The following is a 15,546-nucleotide window of genomic DNA, read 5'->3' on the forward strand; positions in this document are numbered from 1 at the left end:
AGTGACAAATTAACTAGGATTATAATAACTTTCTTAGCCAATTCCATGTTTCCTTGTTGTCTCTTGGTTAATTTAACACTTTCGATTAGTCCAAAATTTCTAGTCGCTACAACAGCGGCAATAAATATACTTATTAACAAAGAGTGCTAAAGTCTTTACCAAAATTAGTTAATTACATTGAATCCAATGTCGGTATAGACTTTAGGGATATTTATAAAGAGTGCTAATTGTCGTTAAATATATATATTTAGTGGCAATTAAGCTATTGTCATTAATTAATTGCGCTAAAGATTATCTTTGAGGTAGCAAGTGTAACTTCCTTAAAATCAATCGAAATTGAAAAGGAGTTATCGATAAATATAAGATATCAGGCTGTTCCATATTCTTAATAATAAAATAGGGCTTAGGATTGAATATTTAGTTATGAATCGACACTTTGTTAATTCAATCGTAAGTTTGATGACATAGATATATCGAACTCTATCTAACGTATAATTAGTCATGCATATAATATTAGATACATGTAGTATACGTATGTATAAGAGTTAGGTAAGAACAAAGACCAAACTGATAATATACATGTATACAAACGTAATTAAAAAATTGTGCTCTCTAAAATATCATACGTAACTAATTTGATGTGACATTTTATGAGATAATTATGCTAGCAAGACATTATAATATATATATATATATATATATATTGTGAAAGTCGATCAAAAGAATATTCAGTCAACTAATCTTAATAATTGATTATATAAAAATTATATATCCTCAACATCCCATGATCAAATCAACATAATTATTGATATTAATGTCAGACTTAGTTGTCCACTTAACAAAGTTATTATAAATAATATAGGACGGGGAATATTTGAATTTATATCTTTTTAAACAGCTATTGACACGTTTAAATCTAGACAGTTCAATTTAATATGTCTTAATCTTAAAACAGATATTTATGAGTTAACCCTCATATTGTTATTTTATATCCGAATAAAAAAGGATTTTGATTGCTGATAGGTTGACATCTAATTTAGAATTTATTCGACTTTTAACTTGATTGGATTATGATATGATTGATGCGTAACTATTATTGTTATCTCATATTTTGAATATTACTTATGACATTGTGTAGGGTAAGACAAGACCCCTATATTGTCATCTTCATAAAGTCATAGGTCTTGTAGACAACTTCTAGAAAACCTACCAAAAAAAAAAGAAAATGTCAATATTACCATCACAAAATTTGAGATATTTAATTTACGAATTATGTTTTTTCTCAGTTGATAAGATTGTATAAGAATTGAGAAAATTTTGACAGCTTCTATAACTTGTAAAATTTTTGTGTTTATGAAGATAAATATTTAAAAAATTTAAATTACATGTTCAATTAAAACTTCAACTTCATATCATTATCATTCTAATTTCATATTGGAACAAGCAAATAATTCCCTTTAGCCACTCTTGAATGGACCTCTCCTCTTGTTTTCATTTCCTTTTGTTTTCCGTTTGATGTCACACCAAAACTTCAATTAATTCAATTACACGCTATATATAAGTTTGTTTAATAAAAAACATTCCTTATCAAAAAAGAAGTTACATTCAAAATTCAAATACGAAATCTCTGACCTAGTTAATAATATTGACTTGTTTTCAATTATTTCTACATAGAAAAGTCTAGCTCCAAAGTCCCCACTTCCCATGATAGAGATATGCAACTAGAAAAAAATAATTTAAACAAGCATAGTAGTAGATATATTTAAATATCAAAATAAATAGCATCTCACCTAACTCCACAATATTAATTTAATTCACTATTACCAAACAATAAAACAATTGCACAAAAAGTTTGGCTATTATTATTTATTTTAATTATCTTCTTACTTCAAATTCAAATACATATATATATATATAAAAAGTTAGAGTAATGGTTTCACGTGGCCTGTTCTAAATTTGATTGCCTATGGCAATTTGTAACATAGCTACAGCCAACCTATTTAGCCTCTATTAATCATTTATTAAGAGGAAAAAATAGCTAAACTAATTAATTTAATTTAAATATTTATAGAACACACTATTTCTTATGTGCTTATTTATTACCACTAAAAATTATTTTTGTTATTATAATAGCAGATGACTTATTTTCATTCATCTACCCTTAAACTAACATAAAAAAGATTTTCATTCCAGACTTTGATCTCGATCTTCAAATAAATACTCCCAATTAGAATGGCATAAAATGAAACTTAACCTAACAAATTTCGATCCTGGTTTATTTGAAATTTTAAAATTATATCTATGCAATTTCATTGTAACCGATAAAATATGAATATTAGACTTCAAAACTCCAATGTAATATGAAACTTTACCTAACAAATTGTGGGTCTTGTTTATTTGAAATTGAAAGATTATATCTAAGCAATTTCTTTGTGATCGACGAAATATTAATTGTCCATAAATTCTGGCACACCCTATGGGACAATCTCTACCTTCCATCTCAACTTTTTAAGCATTACATCACGAACAAGCTAAGATGCTAAACTTTCTAAGCTAACAAATAAGATGGATAACATGCATGATTGAGAGAAGATCGAGTCAAGCACCTGCGAATCTTCCTAAAATTAAGACGGATGAGAGTCTTGCGTAAAGCAAACAAAGATTATATCCGCTGAAGGTTTGATTCCAATTACAATTGAAAGACTTTATCATTGAGGCTATCGAAGACAAATCTAAGTCTTCATCCAATTTTTCTTCCACGTATGCAAAGCCATATACACAAAGGATTGATAATTTGAAAATGCCTTAGGGCTATCAACCTCCTAAGCTTCAACAATTTGATGACAAAAGAACTTTCAAACAACATATAACACACTTTATCAAGACTTGTAATGATACTCGGACGTATGATGATTATCTTGTTAAAGAGTTTGTTCGACCTCTCAGAGAAAATGTCTTTGATTGGTTCATAGATCTTGAACCTAATTTTATAGTTAGTTAGAAATAATTAATTAGAACAAGAGTTTCTTAATTGTTTTTATAACACGANCTATTGGCTCCAAAATACCCTTGTCATCCACCTTTGTGTTCAAAATTGACCACTTTTTTAATTGTTTTAAAATTAAACTCTTTAAATATTTTTTAAAATACTTGGCGTTCAATTATTGATTATAATTATAATTTATAAACCAAACCACTACACACTCATTACTAACTAAACCTCACCCAATTAATAATCCAATTATAATATCAAAATCGTCATAAACACTACTAAAACACGATGAAATTGTAGAATTCTGAAAATGACATTCAAAATTATTCGAGTCCGAATCGGAGCCCCAATTAAATTTAGGTTGAGCCGCTTATTTAGGAGGACACTTTCTTTCAAAATAGAATTAGAAATTTATGATTAAAAGGTAAAGAAGTAATGCATCCCGAATTGATTCATGCACTTTTTTAAAGATAATTTTATAAATATTTATGATTTGTTTTAAAACATTAATATATAATTTTGAAAAAAAGTTATCTATGAAGTAACATCACAAGACGTAAGAATAATTAAGATAAACATAGTCAGACTTTTAAGTTTATTGGTTATTTTTATTTAGCCACTTGAATGTATGATAATTTACTTGTATAATTTTTAAAAACACTCAATTGGTAGTAGCTTGCATTAATAATGTGATGGGTTCATTAATTTAGAGGGATTTAATTATTAATGGGGTAGGTAGTGGATTGATTTATAAATTATCTAAGAAGTTAAATTATAACATATAGTTGAGCACCAGGTATTTTAAAAAATATTTAAATAGTTTAAATATAAAACCGTTAAATAAGTGGTCAATTTTGAACCAAAAGGTGGATGACAAGGGTATTTTGGACCCAATAGGTGGGTGGGAAGGGTATTTTGGATCCAATAGGTGGATGAAGGGTAATTTTGTACCATTTCCAATACTTTAAGGATATTTTAGGCCCTTTTCCGTTTTATATTACTATATATATGCTATATTTCAGGTCTCTGTTGTTAGGTTTTTTTATAAGATATTTTTGAACTCTCAAAATTTTGCAGTTTTTAAATTGTACTTTAATTATCCTCAAATATTTCTGACAAACCAATGACAGAATTACACATATATATGTTGCCTTTTCACATATAAAATCCAAAAATAAAATAAAATGAATGATGGAGGAACAAGAAAAAGACTTTTACTTAATTTGCACAAATAGGTGTATAAATATACATATATGGGGACCAATATAATATAATATTGATATCAATGAGGATAAGGACTTTATGATCCTTATTCATATTTAGATAATAACTTTATTAGAAAAAGAGATCAGGATAATAGTAGTTTTTGTTCTTAAGTTATATTGATAGAAACAATAATCTAGTTTTGGTTATTTTGTAATATATATGATTTAGTATACTTAATATTCGATTAGTCAAAATATTTGTTTTTTCATGTAGAAATTATGTTACATATTTGACTATTTAAAGAATTGTATTGTAACTAAACATGAAATAATAATACAGGATTATAATATCAGATGAGTAATTTAAATGATATAAGATAATTAACAATTATGTTGAATTTATGAATATTCACAAGTCACAAGTGAAGAAATTAAAATTGCATAATCCAATTAATTGTAAGTATAATAATTGACATATTATAAAAATAAAATCAACGATGAATTAAAATTACTACAAATCCTAGAAAATAATACTTCACTTGTATATTTCTATAGAATTGTAAGCTCCTCTATTATTAAAATAGGGTTCATGTGTAATTTTTATTTTTACGTGATATTTGATATTTATAATAAAAATCGAGTCTGAACCTAATTTAATTGTACTTCTATATTATAAACAACCAATGAGAACCAAAAAGAAAAGAGGAATACCATAACAAAATATTTTTTGGTCAACTTTACCTAATAAGTTGAAAAATTCAAAAAGAGACCAATGAACTTGCAACTTTTACTTTATCTTTGATTTTATATCTTTTAAAGTTATTTATTCATTTAATTTTTCATTCTATTTTTGATATTTATATTAAATTAATTAATTTTAATTCCACTAAAGGAAAAAAGTTAAAGAATAACTTATCCATTGCACTATATTTTCAAGTGTTACCTTTTTAAATGATCATGATAAAGATTATTTTTGTATTATAAATATTTTATTTATCATTCATTTAGTTTAGCAATTACTTGAAAATGAACATCTTAAAAAAGACTACCAAAAAGAAAAAAAAAAATATCCTTAGCTCATCCAACTCATTTTTTTTCCTTACTCAGTTTTTACTATCAATATAAAAATTCGATTAAATCTCAATTAAAATATTTTCTAATACTCAGTTTTTACTATTAGTATAAAAATTCAATTAAATCTCAATTAAAATATTTTTTAACAAAAATTACTATCATACTAAGATCAAGACCTCTAATTAGATCTTTACTAGTAGCTCAACTAACTCTCAATATAGTGTTTAGTATTCATTTCAATATCCGATTAAATTGAAATTAAGAAGAAATACTCAAAGCGAGATTTCTAACTAAAAATATAAAAGGTATTTATCACACACAACAACCCTTGTTTTGATAGTATTTTGAACAAAAACTATTATCGAACCAATATCAAGATCTCTTAATAGAACCTTTATTGGTATCTCAACCAACCTTCAATATAATATTTGATATTCATTATGAAATACGATTAAATTCAAATTAAAAAGAAAAAAAATATTCAAATCAAAATTTTTAATTAAAAATAAAGAGTATTTATCATACCATCGCAGCCCTCGTTTTAAGTGGCAAACTCAACTCAACCAACTCTCAATACAGTGTTTAATATTCATTTCAATATCCGATTAAATTGAAATTAAGAAGAAATACTCAAAGCGAGATTTCTAACTAAAAATATAAAAGGTATTTATCACACACAACAACCCTTGTTTTGATAGTTTTTTGACGAAACACTATTATCGAACCAATATCAAGACCTCTTATTAGAACCTTTATTGGTATCTCAACCAACTTTCAATATAATATTTGATATTCATTATGAAATCCGATTAAATTCAAATTAAAAAAAAAATTAAATTAAATTTTTTTAATTAAAAATAAAGAGTATTTATCATAGCACCGCAGCCCTCGTTTTAAGTGGCAAACTCAACTCAACCAACTCTCAATATATATACTAAAGCATAGCAAAGTTCTTTACTACTTCTGCACTCAGCATTTTCTTTCTACCAACTTTTCTCTATTCGGCGGAGATTTCTTGTTGATTTTTTTCTCTCAAACTGCAAAAATGGCGTTTCAGAAAATCATTGTTCAAAACCCCATCGTTGAGATGGATGGTTAGATCTCTTTTTCTCCATTTTGATTAGTAGATCTGTTTTGTTTTTTTTGGTAGATCTTACTGATTGACTGTTTAACTACTGATTGGTTTGAGCTCTGTTGTCTTGAAAAAGGGAAAAGATTGAAACTTTATCAAAGGGGAAACATAGCTATGGTGTTTTCTTTGATTATTACTTGTATATATCATGTGGGGTTGTTTAGATCAGAGATATTAACTTGTTTATATAAAAATTGATCAACAATTCAAGAATTGATATTGAGTTCTTTGATGAAAAAAGATCCAAACTTTTTAACAAATGTGAAAAGATATATGTTTGTCCATTTTTTAATTTTGATAACCTGGTGTCCGACTCAGCTTTCGCAGCAAAACATACCATTATGACAAATGAGAAGAATTACCTAGTGTTTTTTTTGTCTCGGTTGCATATGCTGGTTTATTACTTGCATATACATATATATGTATATATATCTTGTGGGTCCTTGTTTGTACTGGTGTTTGATGCTGAAGAGGAGAAGTATAGTGACTTTGTCCTTTTTTTATTATTTATGTATCTTGTGGGGTTGGTTATATCAGTGCTGTTAAGTAATCTATATAACTAATGATTTAGCTCTTTGATGAAGAAAATATCCAAACTTTATCAAATGGGAAACATATATATGGTGTTTTTTTAATTATTATTATTACTTGTATATATATCATGGGGTTGGTTAGATCAGAATTGTTAACTACTCTATATAGCTATTGACCATCCATTTCAAGAATTGATTATGAGCTCTTTGATGGAAAAAAGATCCAAATCTTTTAACAAATGGGGAATATATATGCTGGTCTTTTTGTGTTATTACTTGCATTGCATATATATATCTTGTGGGGTTGGTTGGATCAGAGTTGTTAACTAGTTTGTTTAACTATTGACCATCCATTTTAAGAATTGATATTGAGCTCTTTGATGAGAAAAAAGATCCAAACTTGTAGCAAATGGTAAACTTATATGCTGGTCTTTTTTTGTGTTATTGCTTGCATTTATATATCTTGTGGGTCCTTGTTTGTTCGGTGTTTGATGCTGAAGAGGAAAATCTAGTGACTCTGTCTTTTTTTTAAAAAAAATTTGTTTATTTTATGTTTGTTCAATATTACTTGGGGACTATTTGGATTGGAATTTTTCAAAATCAATGTTAGTTCTTGTGTAGAGGAATCACTTTCTCAATTAATAAATAGATAGTCATTGGATTAGTAATCACTAATGTGACTAATCAGAGTAGTTTTCATAATCCAAACTAAACAGATTTTAGTCTTCTAACCATTCTTTTGATATGCGGGAATGCATAAAAAATGGCAAACAATCTAATTTTCTTAATTTGAAGTATTCCCACCATTCTTGAATTAGTTCAAGAGTGGTCATATGAAAGGTCTCTTTGAAATTTTATCTTACTTGATAGTAAGTCGTATTTTGTGGCCTCGTTTAGGTTTCTATAGTATTTCAGTATAACATTGACTGGTGACATCATTTCAGAAGTCAATTTAATTTTGGTTATTTTGGTCTGAGAGGAATCTTTTTAACTTAATTTTTATCTAAATTATTCATGTGACTTTGACTGTTAAAGACTACAAATTTTTATCTCTTACAATCTTCTTCTTGATTATGTGATTCAGGAGATGAAATGACTCGAGTTATTTGGAAATCTATCAAGGATAAGGTAAAAAGTTTTATTGGATTGTTTTTTGAATCAGTTTGGGTTTCTTGTCACCTTCTAATAATAAAATTTGCACGCCACTAATATACGAAGCTACTTTGCTTGCTTTAGCTCATCCTTCCCTTTCTGGAATTGGACATCAAATACTTTGACCTTGGTCTTCCCCACCGTGATGCCACAGATGATAAGGTTACAGTTGAAAGTGCGGAAGCCACTCAGAAGTACGTATTTGTTCATCTTTTACTTCCTAGTTTACAACTAACGGGGAAGAAAATATCCATTTGTTGGAGCAAATCCATTTGCTATTCTTTACTCTATTCATGTCTTCATTAATTTTTTAGAGTACTGGATATCTCTCCATTTGTGCTTCATATTAACTTTAACTGGTATCGGTTGTCCATTAGTTGTAACATTTCCTCCTTCTGGTTTCTTAATGTCTACTGTATGGTCTAACTGCAGGTACAACGTAGCTATTAAGTGTGCAACCATCACCCCAGGTGCTTATTTCAGTGTCCAACTGGACTACACACCTTTTTGTTGAGCTTTTGCTCATATTTTCAGCAAAAGTCGCTCCTTTCTGTTGAGCTATCATTCTAAAAAGTGCTATTTTGCAGATGAGGCCCGTGTAAAGGAGTTTAACTTGAAATCCATGTGGAGGAGCCCTAATGGGACAATCAGAAACATCCTAAATGGTACCCCTGCATTTCTTCTTGTATCCTGATCATGTTATTTCTTAGTTATGGCTTGCTTAATTATAGCCTTTTGCACTCATTGGCATTGTCTACAGGAACTGTCTTTAGAGAACCAATTATGTGCAAAAATATCCCCAGACTTGTCCCAGGTATCCTATATTTCTTGTGCTTTCTGCTTTTGCGTCTTCCCTCAAGTTGATTTAATTGTGTAGTTAAGTAAAATCTGCTTCTTAAACCAGGTTGGACCAAACCAATTTGCATTGGTAGACATGCTTTTGGAGATCAATACCGAGCTACTGATACTGTTATTAAAGGAGCTGGAAAACTCAAATTGGTGTTTGGTAAATTTTTGTTGGTTGCTTTACTTGATATGAACCTATTAGATAGCAATGTTACTCATCTTTATAGGGTCTATTCCAGCCTTTTCTTATTAGTAAAAGGTTTTGCTTACTTTTTTAGAATATCTTTACTGAAATATTATTTTTAATAATTTCTCAGTGCCAGAAGGATCAGACGAGAAGACAGAATTTGAAGTTTACAACTTTACTGGTGCTGGTGGAGTAGCTTTATCCATGTACAACACAGACGAGGTTCTCTAGCAAATGTTTGGTTCCCTTTCCAAATTTGGAATATTAAATTGTTGCAGACTTATATCCTTTTACTTTCTTGCTGTGATGCAGTCTGTTCGCGCATTTGCTGAGGCTTCAATGAACATGGCATTCCAAAAGAAATGGCCGCTCTATCTTAGTACAAAGAATACCATTCTTAAGAAATATGATGGGAGGTAAACAATCCAATTGTTGATCTTTGTGTTTCTCATTTGGCCTTCACTTATACATTATAAATTAGGTTGACACCTTGAGCCATTTTGCTTTTTCCTCACATTTCTACTGGTTTTTGTATACATTCTGTCCCTCTGAACTATCATAAATACTCTTATATAAAGGTTCAAGGACATCTTCCAAGAAGTTTATGAAGCAAATTGGAAGTCCAAGTATGAGGAAGCTGGAATCTGGTGAGTTCCACAGTTCACTTGGTAAGCATGGTTATAATATCACAAGTACATAAATATTGACTCTTTCGTGATGCATTATAGGTACGAACACCGTCTTATCGACGATATGGTTGCTTATGCTTTAAAGAGTGAAGGTGGTTATGTATGGGCCTGCAAGAACTACGATGGGGATGTACAGAGTGATTTCTTAGCACAAGGTATCACATATGCGTTTTGTAGCCTTAAGACTGTCATTTCGACAAATCTTCATAGAATATGTTATGACGTATTGACGTGCTAATTGCTGAATTGAGTATTCCTGTCTTTCTCCCTATAATCTCTCCTCTTAGAGGTTTATAATTTTATCCCTTTTCCCTTGGAACAGGTTTTGGATCCCTTGGGTTGATGACCTCTGTCCTGGTATGTTTATTTTCAAGCATTTTTTTTGCTTCAACCAACTCCTCGTCCCGTTTTCAGTTTTATCTTTTTTCTGTAATTCTCTGAAATGTATGACAATGCTTCTGGCTCTTTTGATCATTTTCCTTTTCGTCGTTGATATGGTCCATTATTTTGGATTCTGAAAAGTTGTGGATCTATGGTTCAGGTATGTCCTGATGGCAAGACCATTGAGGCTGAAGCAGCCCATGGAACTGTTACCCGCCACTACAGGGTTCACCAGAAAGGAGGTGAAACCAGCACAAATAGCATTGCCTCCATCTTTGCCTGGACTCGTGGCCTTGCACACAGGTAGGTTACTATCGTTCTCGATCTGCTGAGCTTTAGCCTTCACAAGCGTAGGAAGTATGATTACTTAATAAAATGCTTGTGAACAGGGCAACATTGGACAACAACGAAAGGCTCTTGGATTTTACTGAGAAACTAGAGGCAGCATGCATTGGTGCAGTGGAATCTGGAAAGATGACGAAAGATCTTGCACTCATCATCCATGGATCCAAGTAAAGCCTTATTCTCTTCCTTTTCTCGTTTTCTTTGTTAACCGTTAATCGAACTTCTATTCTCATCCCTTTTCGCCCCCTTTGAATAGGCTTTCACGAGAGCATTATCTGAACACGGAAGAGTTCATTGACGCTGTAGCTGATGAGCTCAAAGCAAAACTTCTGAAAGCAAAGGCCTAAATGTATGAGTGAGGACAAGTCAGTTTGAGGCTATTGAATTGAAGAGAAAATAAAAGGAGTTAAGGCCTTGTTTGGTATACTAAATTTCAAGAGGTTTTTATCTTTTTAGGTTGAGGATTATTCTCCAGACACTACATTTTGAACCATTTGAATCTGAATTTCTGTTGCTGATGTTGCTGCAAGTTATTTGCCAATTTATAGTTTTACACATAGTTTGTTGTTGCCTTTTAATATCAATTTGCTTGAGAAAAAAAACATCTTTATTAATTGTTGCAAAGTTTGAAGTACTGTGGTTAGAGGGCAGCAACTCGGTGCACTAAAGCTTCCGCTATGTACAGGGTTCAAGAAAGAGCCCGACTACAAGTGCTTATTGTACGTAGTCTGATCTTACATTTTTTCCGAGATTATTTTATCACATGACAACAACTTTATTAGTAATTTCAAGGTTTTCCTGCCAAACAGTGTTCTAAATTATTTCAGCCAAGATCTAAAACTCTAGATCAATTAATATGAGGGTGGTTATCTATACGGATAATTTAGGATCGATCTCCCTTTAATGCCTTCTGAGTTAAGCCTGTCAGTTATTGTGTAGGGTTTGTTTAGTTATGATGATGGTTATCTACACGGATAATTTAGGATCGATTTTTCTTTATTGCCTTCTGAGTTAGGTTTGTCGATTGTTGCGTAGGATTTGTTTAGTGTGATTTATATATCTCAAAAAAAAAAAGTAAAAGTGAACGAAGGAAATAAATATTCTCATCAACCTTTAAATTAATTTATTGCTAAAGGCAGGCCAAAATCTTATCTTTTCTGTCTACTTTTTTTTTATCTTTTCAAAAATTCAAATTATTAGGGTTACTGATTGCACTGGCCCAATTATATTTATTATACATATTTGGTAGCTTATTTAATTTAATTTAATGAACTCGAGCCACCAGAATTAAAAATATTACAAATAAAAATGATAATTAACCTATTATAACAAATTATATTTCATGCATATTAATCTTCTATTTAAAAGTGTTTATATTCCAGATATGCTTATTAAGACCCCGACTTTTAACAATAAATATTCAATTGTTTTCTTAAAACTCGCACGTCCATTAAATTGTATCACGTAAATTGAAACTTTGAAATTATAATAACCTAGTTGCATGCAAATAAAATATATCTACATGTTTGTATTCGAATAAAAGTCTAGCTAGCTATACATTATTAGTAGCTAGCATGTGCTTTATTTTGACGTAATACATAAATATATCTTTTTAATTTGACCTTGTCTAATATCTATATGTCCTTCGAATTTGAGTGTACAAAAATAAATATTTAAATTTGTATAGAGTTGAACAAGTAGACATACTTGTCCTACTTGGTCTTATACGTGGCAATTCACATCCTATGTGGCACTTGCATGTATTATGCTACGTAGAATATATGTAATGACTAAGCCACATATACTTGAGGAGTGTCGATCGATGCGGTACATATTAGCAAGTCCAATTCCAAATACTTGTGGTACAAAATGCTATTATAGTGTGTGTTTTTACATTTTTGTTCTTCGTTAACCAGAGATTTCAGATTCAAAATCGAGAAAAAAGGCATGTAAGTAGGTGACTTTTTTTTTTCTAAGGGTATATATAGTAACATAAAGTCACAAATTTAAGATGATCCCTTTAAAGCATGTTACATTAATTCCACTATATAATCTCACACAAATCTCACATACTTTGGTAGTTTTTCATCTAACAATCAACATATACATGATGAAATCAAATTGTAAAAAGTTTATTTAAAGAAAATCTATTTTCAATTTTCTCAACTATAAAAAAACATTATCTAAACACTTATATACCAAAATTTAATAAAATTGAAGTGTTCATAGAGAGGTTTAAATGAGAAGAAATAGAAGCAAAAGATAAATAAAGGATAACATCATTGAACATTTATATGTTATAAAATAAGAACCCCTAAAAAAAGCATTCATTTTCCAAAGATGAACCTAAAATTAAAAAAGCAAAATATAATAATATTAATATGCCAAAATACACAATTTTCTTTCCTCCACTTATCTTCACCACATTTTCATTCTGAATCACTTTCCATGCTTCCCATAGCTTTCAATCCTCTTGGTTTCTGCACCAAAAAAATAACATCATAATATGTTATTATAATAGTAATATACACCCTTGTCAAGAACTATAGATGTTGCTCAGATGATAGGTGCGTGTTGGATCCTCCAAAAGTAGTGCATTTTTGGAAGATTTAACACGAGTGTGTGCGATCTTTCAAAAGTAGAGTAGTGCATTTTTTAAGGACCTGATACGAGTGCGATCTACAAAAAGTGTAGTAGCGCATTTTTGAAAGATTTGACATGAGTGTGCGATCCTCCAAAAATGAACTACTCTACTTTCGAAGCATCTGATACGAGTGCATGTTGCATCCTCTAGAAGTAGTGTATATTTGGAGGATCCGACACAAAAGTATGTGCGATCCTCCAAAAGTAGAGTAGTTCATTTTTGGAGGATCTGACACGAGGGCGTGCAATAAAAAGAGAGCAAGTGCAATACCTTCTTAGAGGTCTTCTTCTCTCTCACTTCATACCTTTCTTGGCACAAATCTTGCAACCATGTACCAGGTTGCACCAACTACACAAAACATATCAAGAAATATTTAAATGACAAAAGTTCAATTCTTGGATCACACATTTTTTAATTTGGAGTAAAGAGACTTACAAGAATGGTTCTTTGTGTCAACTTAGCCCTTTTCTTAGGCCTTTGAGGAAGCTTGCAACCTTTCATTGCCATAAAATCTTCTTCTTTTTCTTTACTTGACAATGTGATGACCAATTTTGGCCAAACTGTCTTTTTCTTTTCCTCCCTTGCTTCCATGAACAGCTTGTTACTATCTTCCACGCCAACCGACCCTCTCGTCGTATAATACCGATCCTCCTTCTCAGGGGATGACACTGATATCTTACGATGCTCATTTGCGTTAGAACTATTCACACCCAAATCCCTGCCAAAAACAAGAACCACCAAATTTTAGTACTACAATCGTGTACTTTTCAGGTAACCAAATCAATGAATTTTTCCGTTTTACGACTTGGAATCTTCAAAAAAAAAACAACAATATTGTTCTCAAAAGGTAAAACACCACAAATGGAAATACCTATAGTCCCTTTGCAAAAACTAAGAAAATTAGCAAATCAATAACTGAAACTGAAGTACTACAATCTTTTGCATTTTGCGTAACCAATTCGATGATTTTTTCCGTTTTTAAGACTTGGAATCTCCAATAAACAGCAATATTTTGCTCAAAAGGGAAAACACCACAACAAGAAAACTGATATATATGTGGTTGAGAAACTGGTAGACAACCATAATTCAGCAAAAGAACAACAAAATATGTTAAATGATGAATTGGATGGCGTGGATGGATTGAATGTGCCGGACTGGAATTTGAAGTAACAGCTTCACCAGAAACAATCTGATTCATTCTCAAGTATAATTACCAGCTCCAAAACAACAATCTTCACATCTAATATGTTTACAAACCAATCCGAACCAAACCTAAAGTCGAAAACTTTGAACTTCCTTTCCTTCTAATGTACATATAAGACATCAAATTGTCGCGTAATTCAGGACAGATACAGCTCAATTTGATACACAATAAACCAACAAATCAATTTTCCATACAATGGACTTACCATAACCCCAAAACACAATCAAAGAAAGGATCTTTACATCAAAATCTTGATATATACAACAAATCTCAACCAAACAGCATCTAAAGAAACCAAAAATAGTCATAATTTGACATAAAAATCAAATCTTTAACACAAATGAGGCATTTTCCCCCCTCAATCTTCACTCTATTAGTTTTCTTAACAATCAAAAATATGATTTTTTTTTTTTGGTTACCTGTTAAGCCTATGAGGAGAAGACACAGGAAGAGGAAGATGACCAGATTCCTTGTTATTATCAACAACTCTAGATGTAATTTTCTTCTTCACCACAAGACTTCTTCCTCCATCAGATTTCCCATTTGAAGTTGAATCTTTCACCTTAAAACACCTAAGTCTTTTTCTGTTTCCCCACTGTAATTTATCCATATCTACAACAACCCCACAAAATCAAACTCAGATATTAACAAGAAATTGAACAAGAAAACTAGATTTTTGAAACAGTAAAAAGACTGACCTCAAGATCTATGGCTTAGATACTGATACTCCAAACCAGATTTTATCAACAGACTCTGTAACAACATAAAAAAAATCAAAACCCATTAGCCAAAATCTTACATAAGAACTGAAAAAACACAAAATGATTGAAACAAACAAACAAAAAGATGGAAAATTTACAAAGAGATCATCTTTTTTTCTTCTCCTCCTTCTTCTTTAGCCTTAGTGACTCAAAAAGATGAGATTTTTATTGAAAAAATCAATGAATTGTCCAATATATATACAAAGATCATCTCTTTTCCCCTTAAAATGAAATGGGGTTCTTGAATTTTCCTCAAAATAGGTGCACTTGTCTTCTATACAAGTGTTAATCTTTGTGTCTTTTTGCTACTCTCTAACCCCCTTTTCTTGTCCTTCCCACTGTTTTCTGGTTTTTTGTAATTTTCCCTTCTTCCTTTTTCCTTTTTTAAGGGGTGGGGGGGT

At 30.6% G+C, this 15,546-nt stretch overlaps 2 protein-coding genes across 2 annotated transcripts; one reads left to right on the plus strand and one right to left on the minus strand.

Moving 5' to 3' along the window:
* The first annotated feature begins 6,208 nt into the window (after nucleotides 1-6,208).
* Nucleotides 6,209-11,150, plus strand: LOC107007760 (isocitrate dehydrogenase [NADP]). Its single transcript, XM_015206524.2, has 15 exons — nucleotides 6,209-6,365; nucleotides 8,021-8,064; nucleotides 8,173-8,282; nucleotides 8,521-8,558; nucleotides 8,676-8,753; nucleotides 8,849-8,902; nucleotides 8,993-9,094; nucleotides 9,252-9,343; nucleotides 9,434-9,537; nucleotides 9,700-9,768; nucleotides 9,850-9,965; nucleotides 10,133-10,167; nucleotides 10,352-10,494; nucleotides 10,581-10,703; nucleotides 10,793-11,150. Exons 1-15 carry the CDS (start codon nucleotides 6,317-6,319, stop codon nucleotides 10,881-10,883), a joined length of 1,248 nt encoding a protein of 415 aa, XP_015062010.1. The 5' UTR covers nucleotides 6,209-6,316; the 3' UTR covers nucleotides 10,884-11,150.
* Nucleotides 11,151-12,764: 1,614 nt separating this feature from the next.
* On the minus strand, nucleotides 12,765-15,509 carry LOC107008862. The gene is made up of 6 exons (XM_015208068.2): nucleotides 15,244-15,509; nucleotides 15,083-15,137; nucleotides 14,804-14,996; nucleotides 13,616-13,898; nucleotides 13,451-13,528; nucleotides 12,765-13,016 (listed from the first exon to the last, which is right to left on the minus strand). The coding sequence occupies exons 3-6, from the start codon at nucleotides 14,992-14,994 to the stop codon at nucleotides 12,966-12,968; spliced, it is 603 nt and encodes a 200-aa protein (XP_015063554.1). The 5' UTR covers nucleotides 14,995-14,996; nucleotides 15,083-15,137; nucleotides 15,244-15,509; the 3' UTR covers nucleotides 12,765-12,965.
* Between the last annotated feature and the right edge of the window lie 37 nt (nucleotides 15,510-15,546).

Source organism: Solanum pennellii, chromosome 1 (assembly GCF_001406875.1).
Source record: "Solanum pennellii chromosome 1, SPENNV200".
Lineage (NCBI taxonomy): Eukaryota > Viridiplantae > Streptophyta > Magnoliopsida > Solanales > Solanaceae > Solanum > Solanum pennellii.

What these genes read in the sequence shown, in the direction of transcription:
- LOC107007760 (XM_015206524.2), top strand. Translation starts at nt 6,317, where the DNA reads ATGGCGTTTCAGAAAATCATTGTTCAAAACCCCATCGTTGAGATGGAT. An exon ending in AAAACTCAAATTGGTGTTTG is followed by an intron (nt 9,095 to 9,251) that starts GTAAATTTTTGT and finishes ATAATTTCTCAG; the next exon opens with TGCCAGAAGGATCAGACGAG. An exon ending in CCATGTACAACACAGACGAG is followed by an intron (nt 9,344 to 9,433) that starts GTTCTCTAGCAA and finishes GCTGTGATGCAG; the next exon opens with TCTGTTCGCGCATTTGCTGA.
- LOC107008862 (XM_015208068.2), bottom strand. Translation starts at nt 14,994, where the DNA reads ATGGATAAATTACAGTGGGGAAACAGAAAAAGACTTAGGTGTTTTAAG. An exon ending in TCTCCTCATAGGCTTAACAG is followed by an intron (nt 13,899 to 14,803) that starts GTAACCAAAAAA and finishes TGTTTTTGGCAG; the next exon opens with GGATTTGGGTGTGAATAGTT. An exon ending in TGACACAAAGAACCATTCTT is followed by an intron (nt 13,529 to 13,615) that starts GTAAGTCTCTTT and finishes TGTTTTGTGTAG; the next exon opens with TTGGTGCAACCTGGTACATG.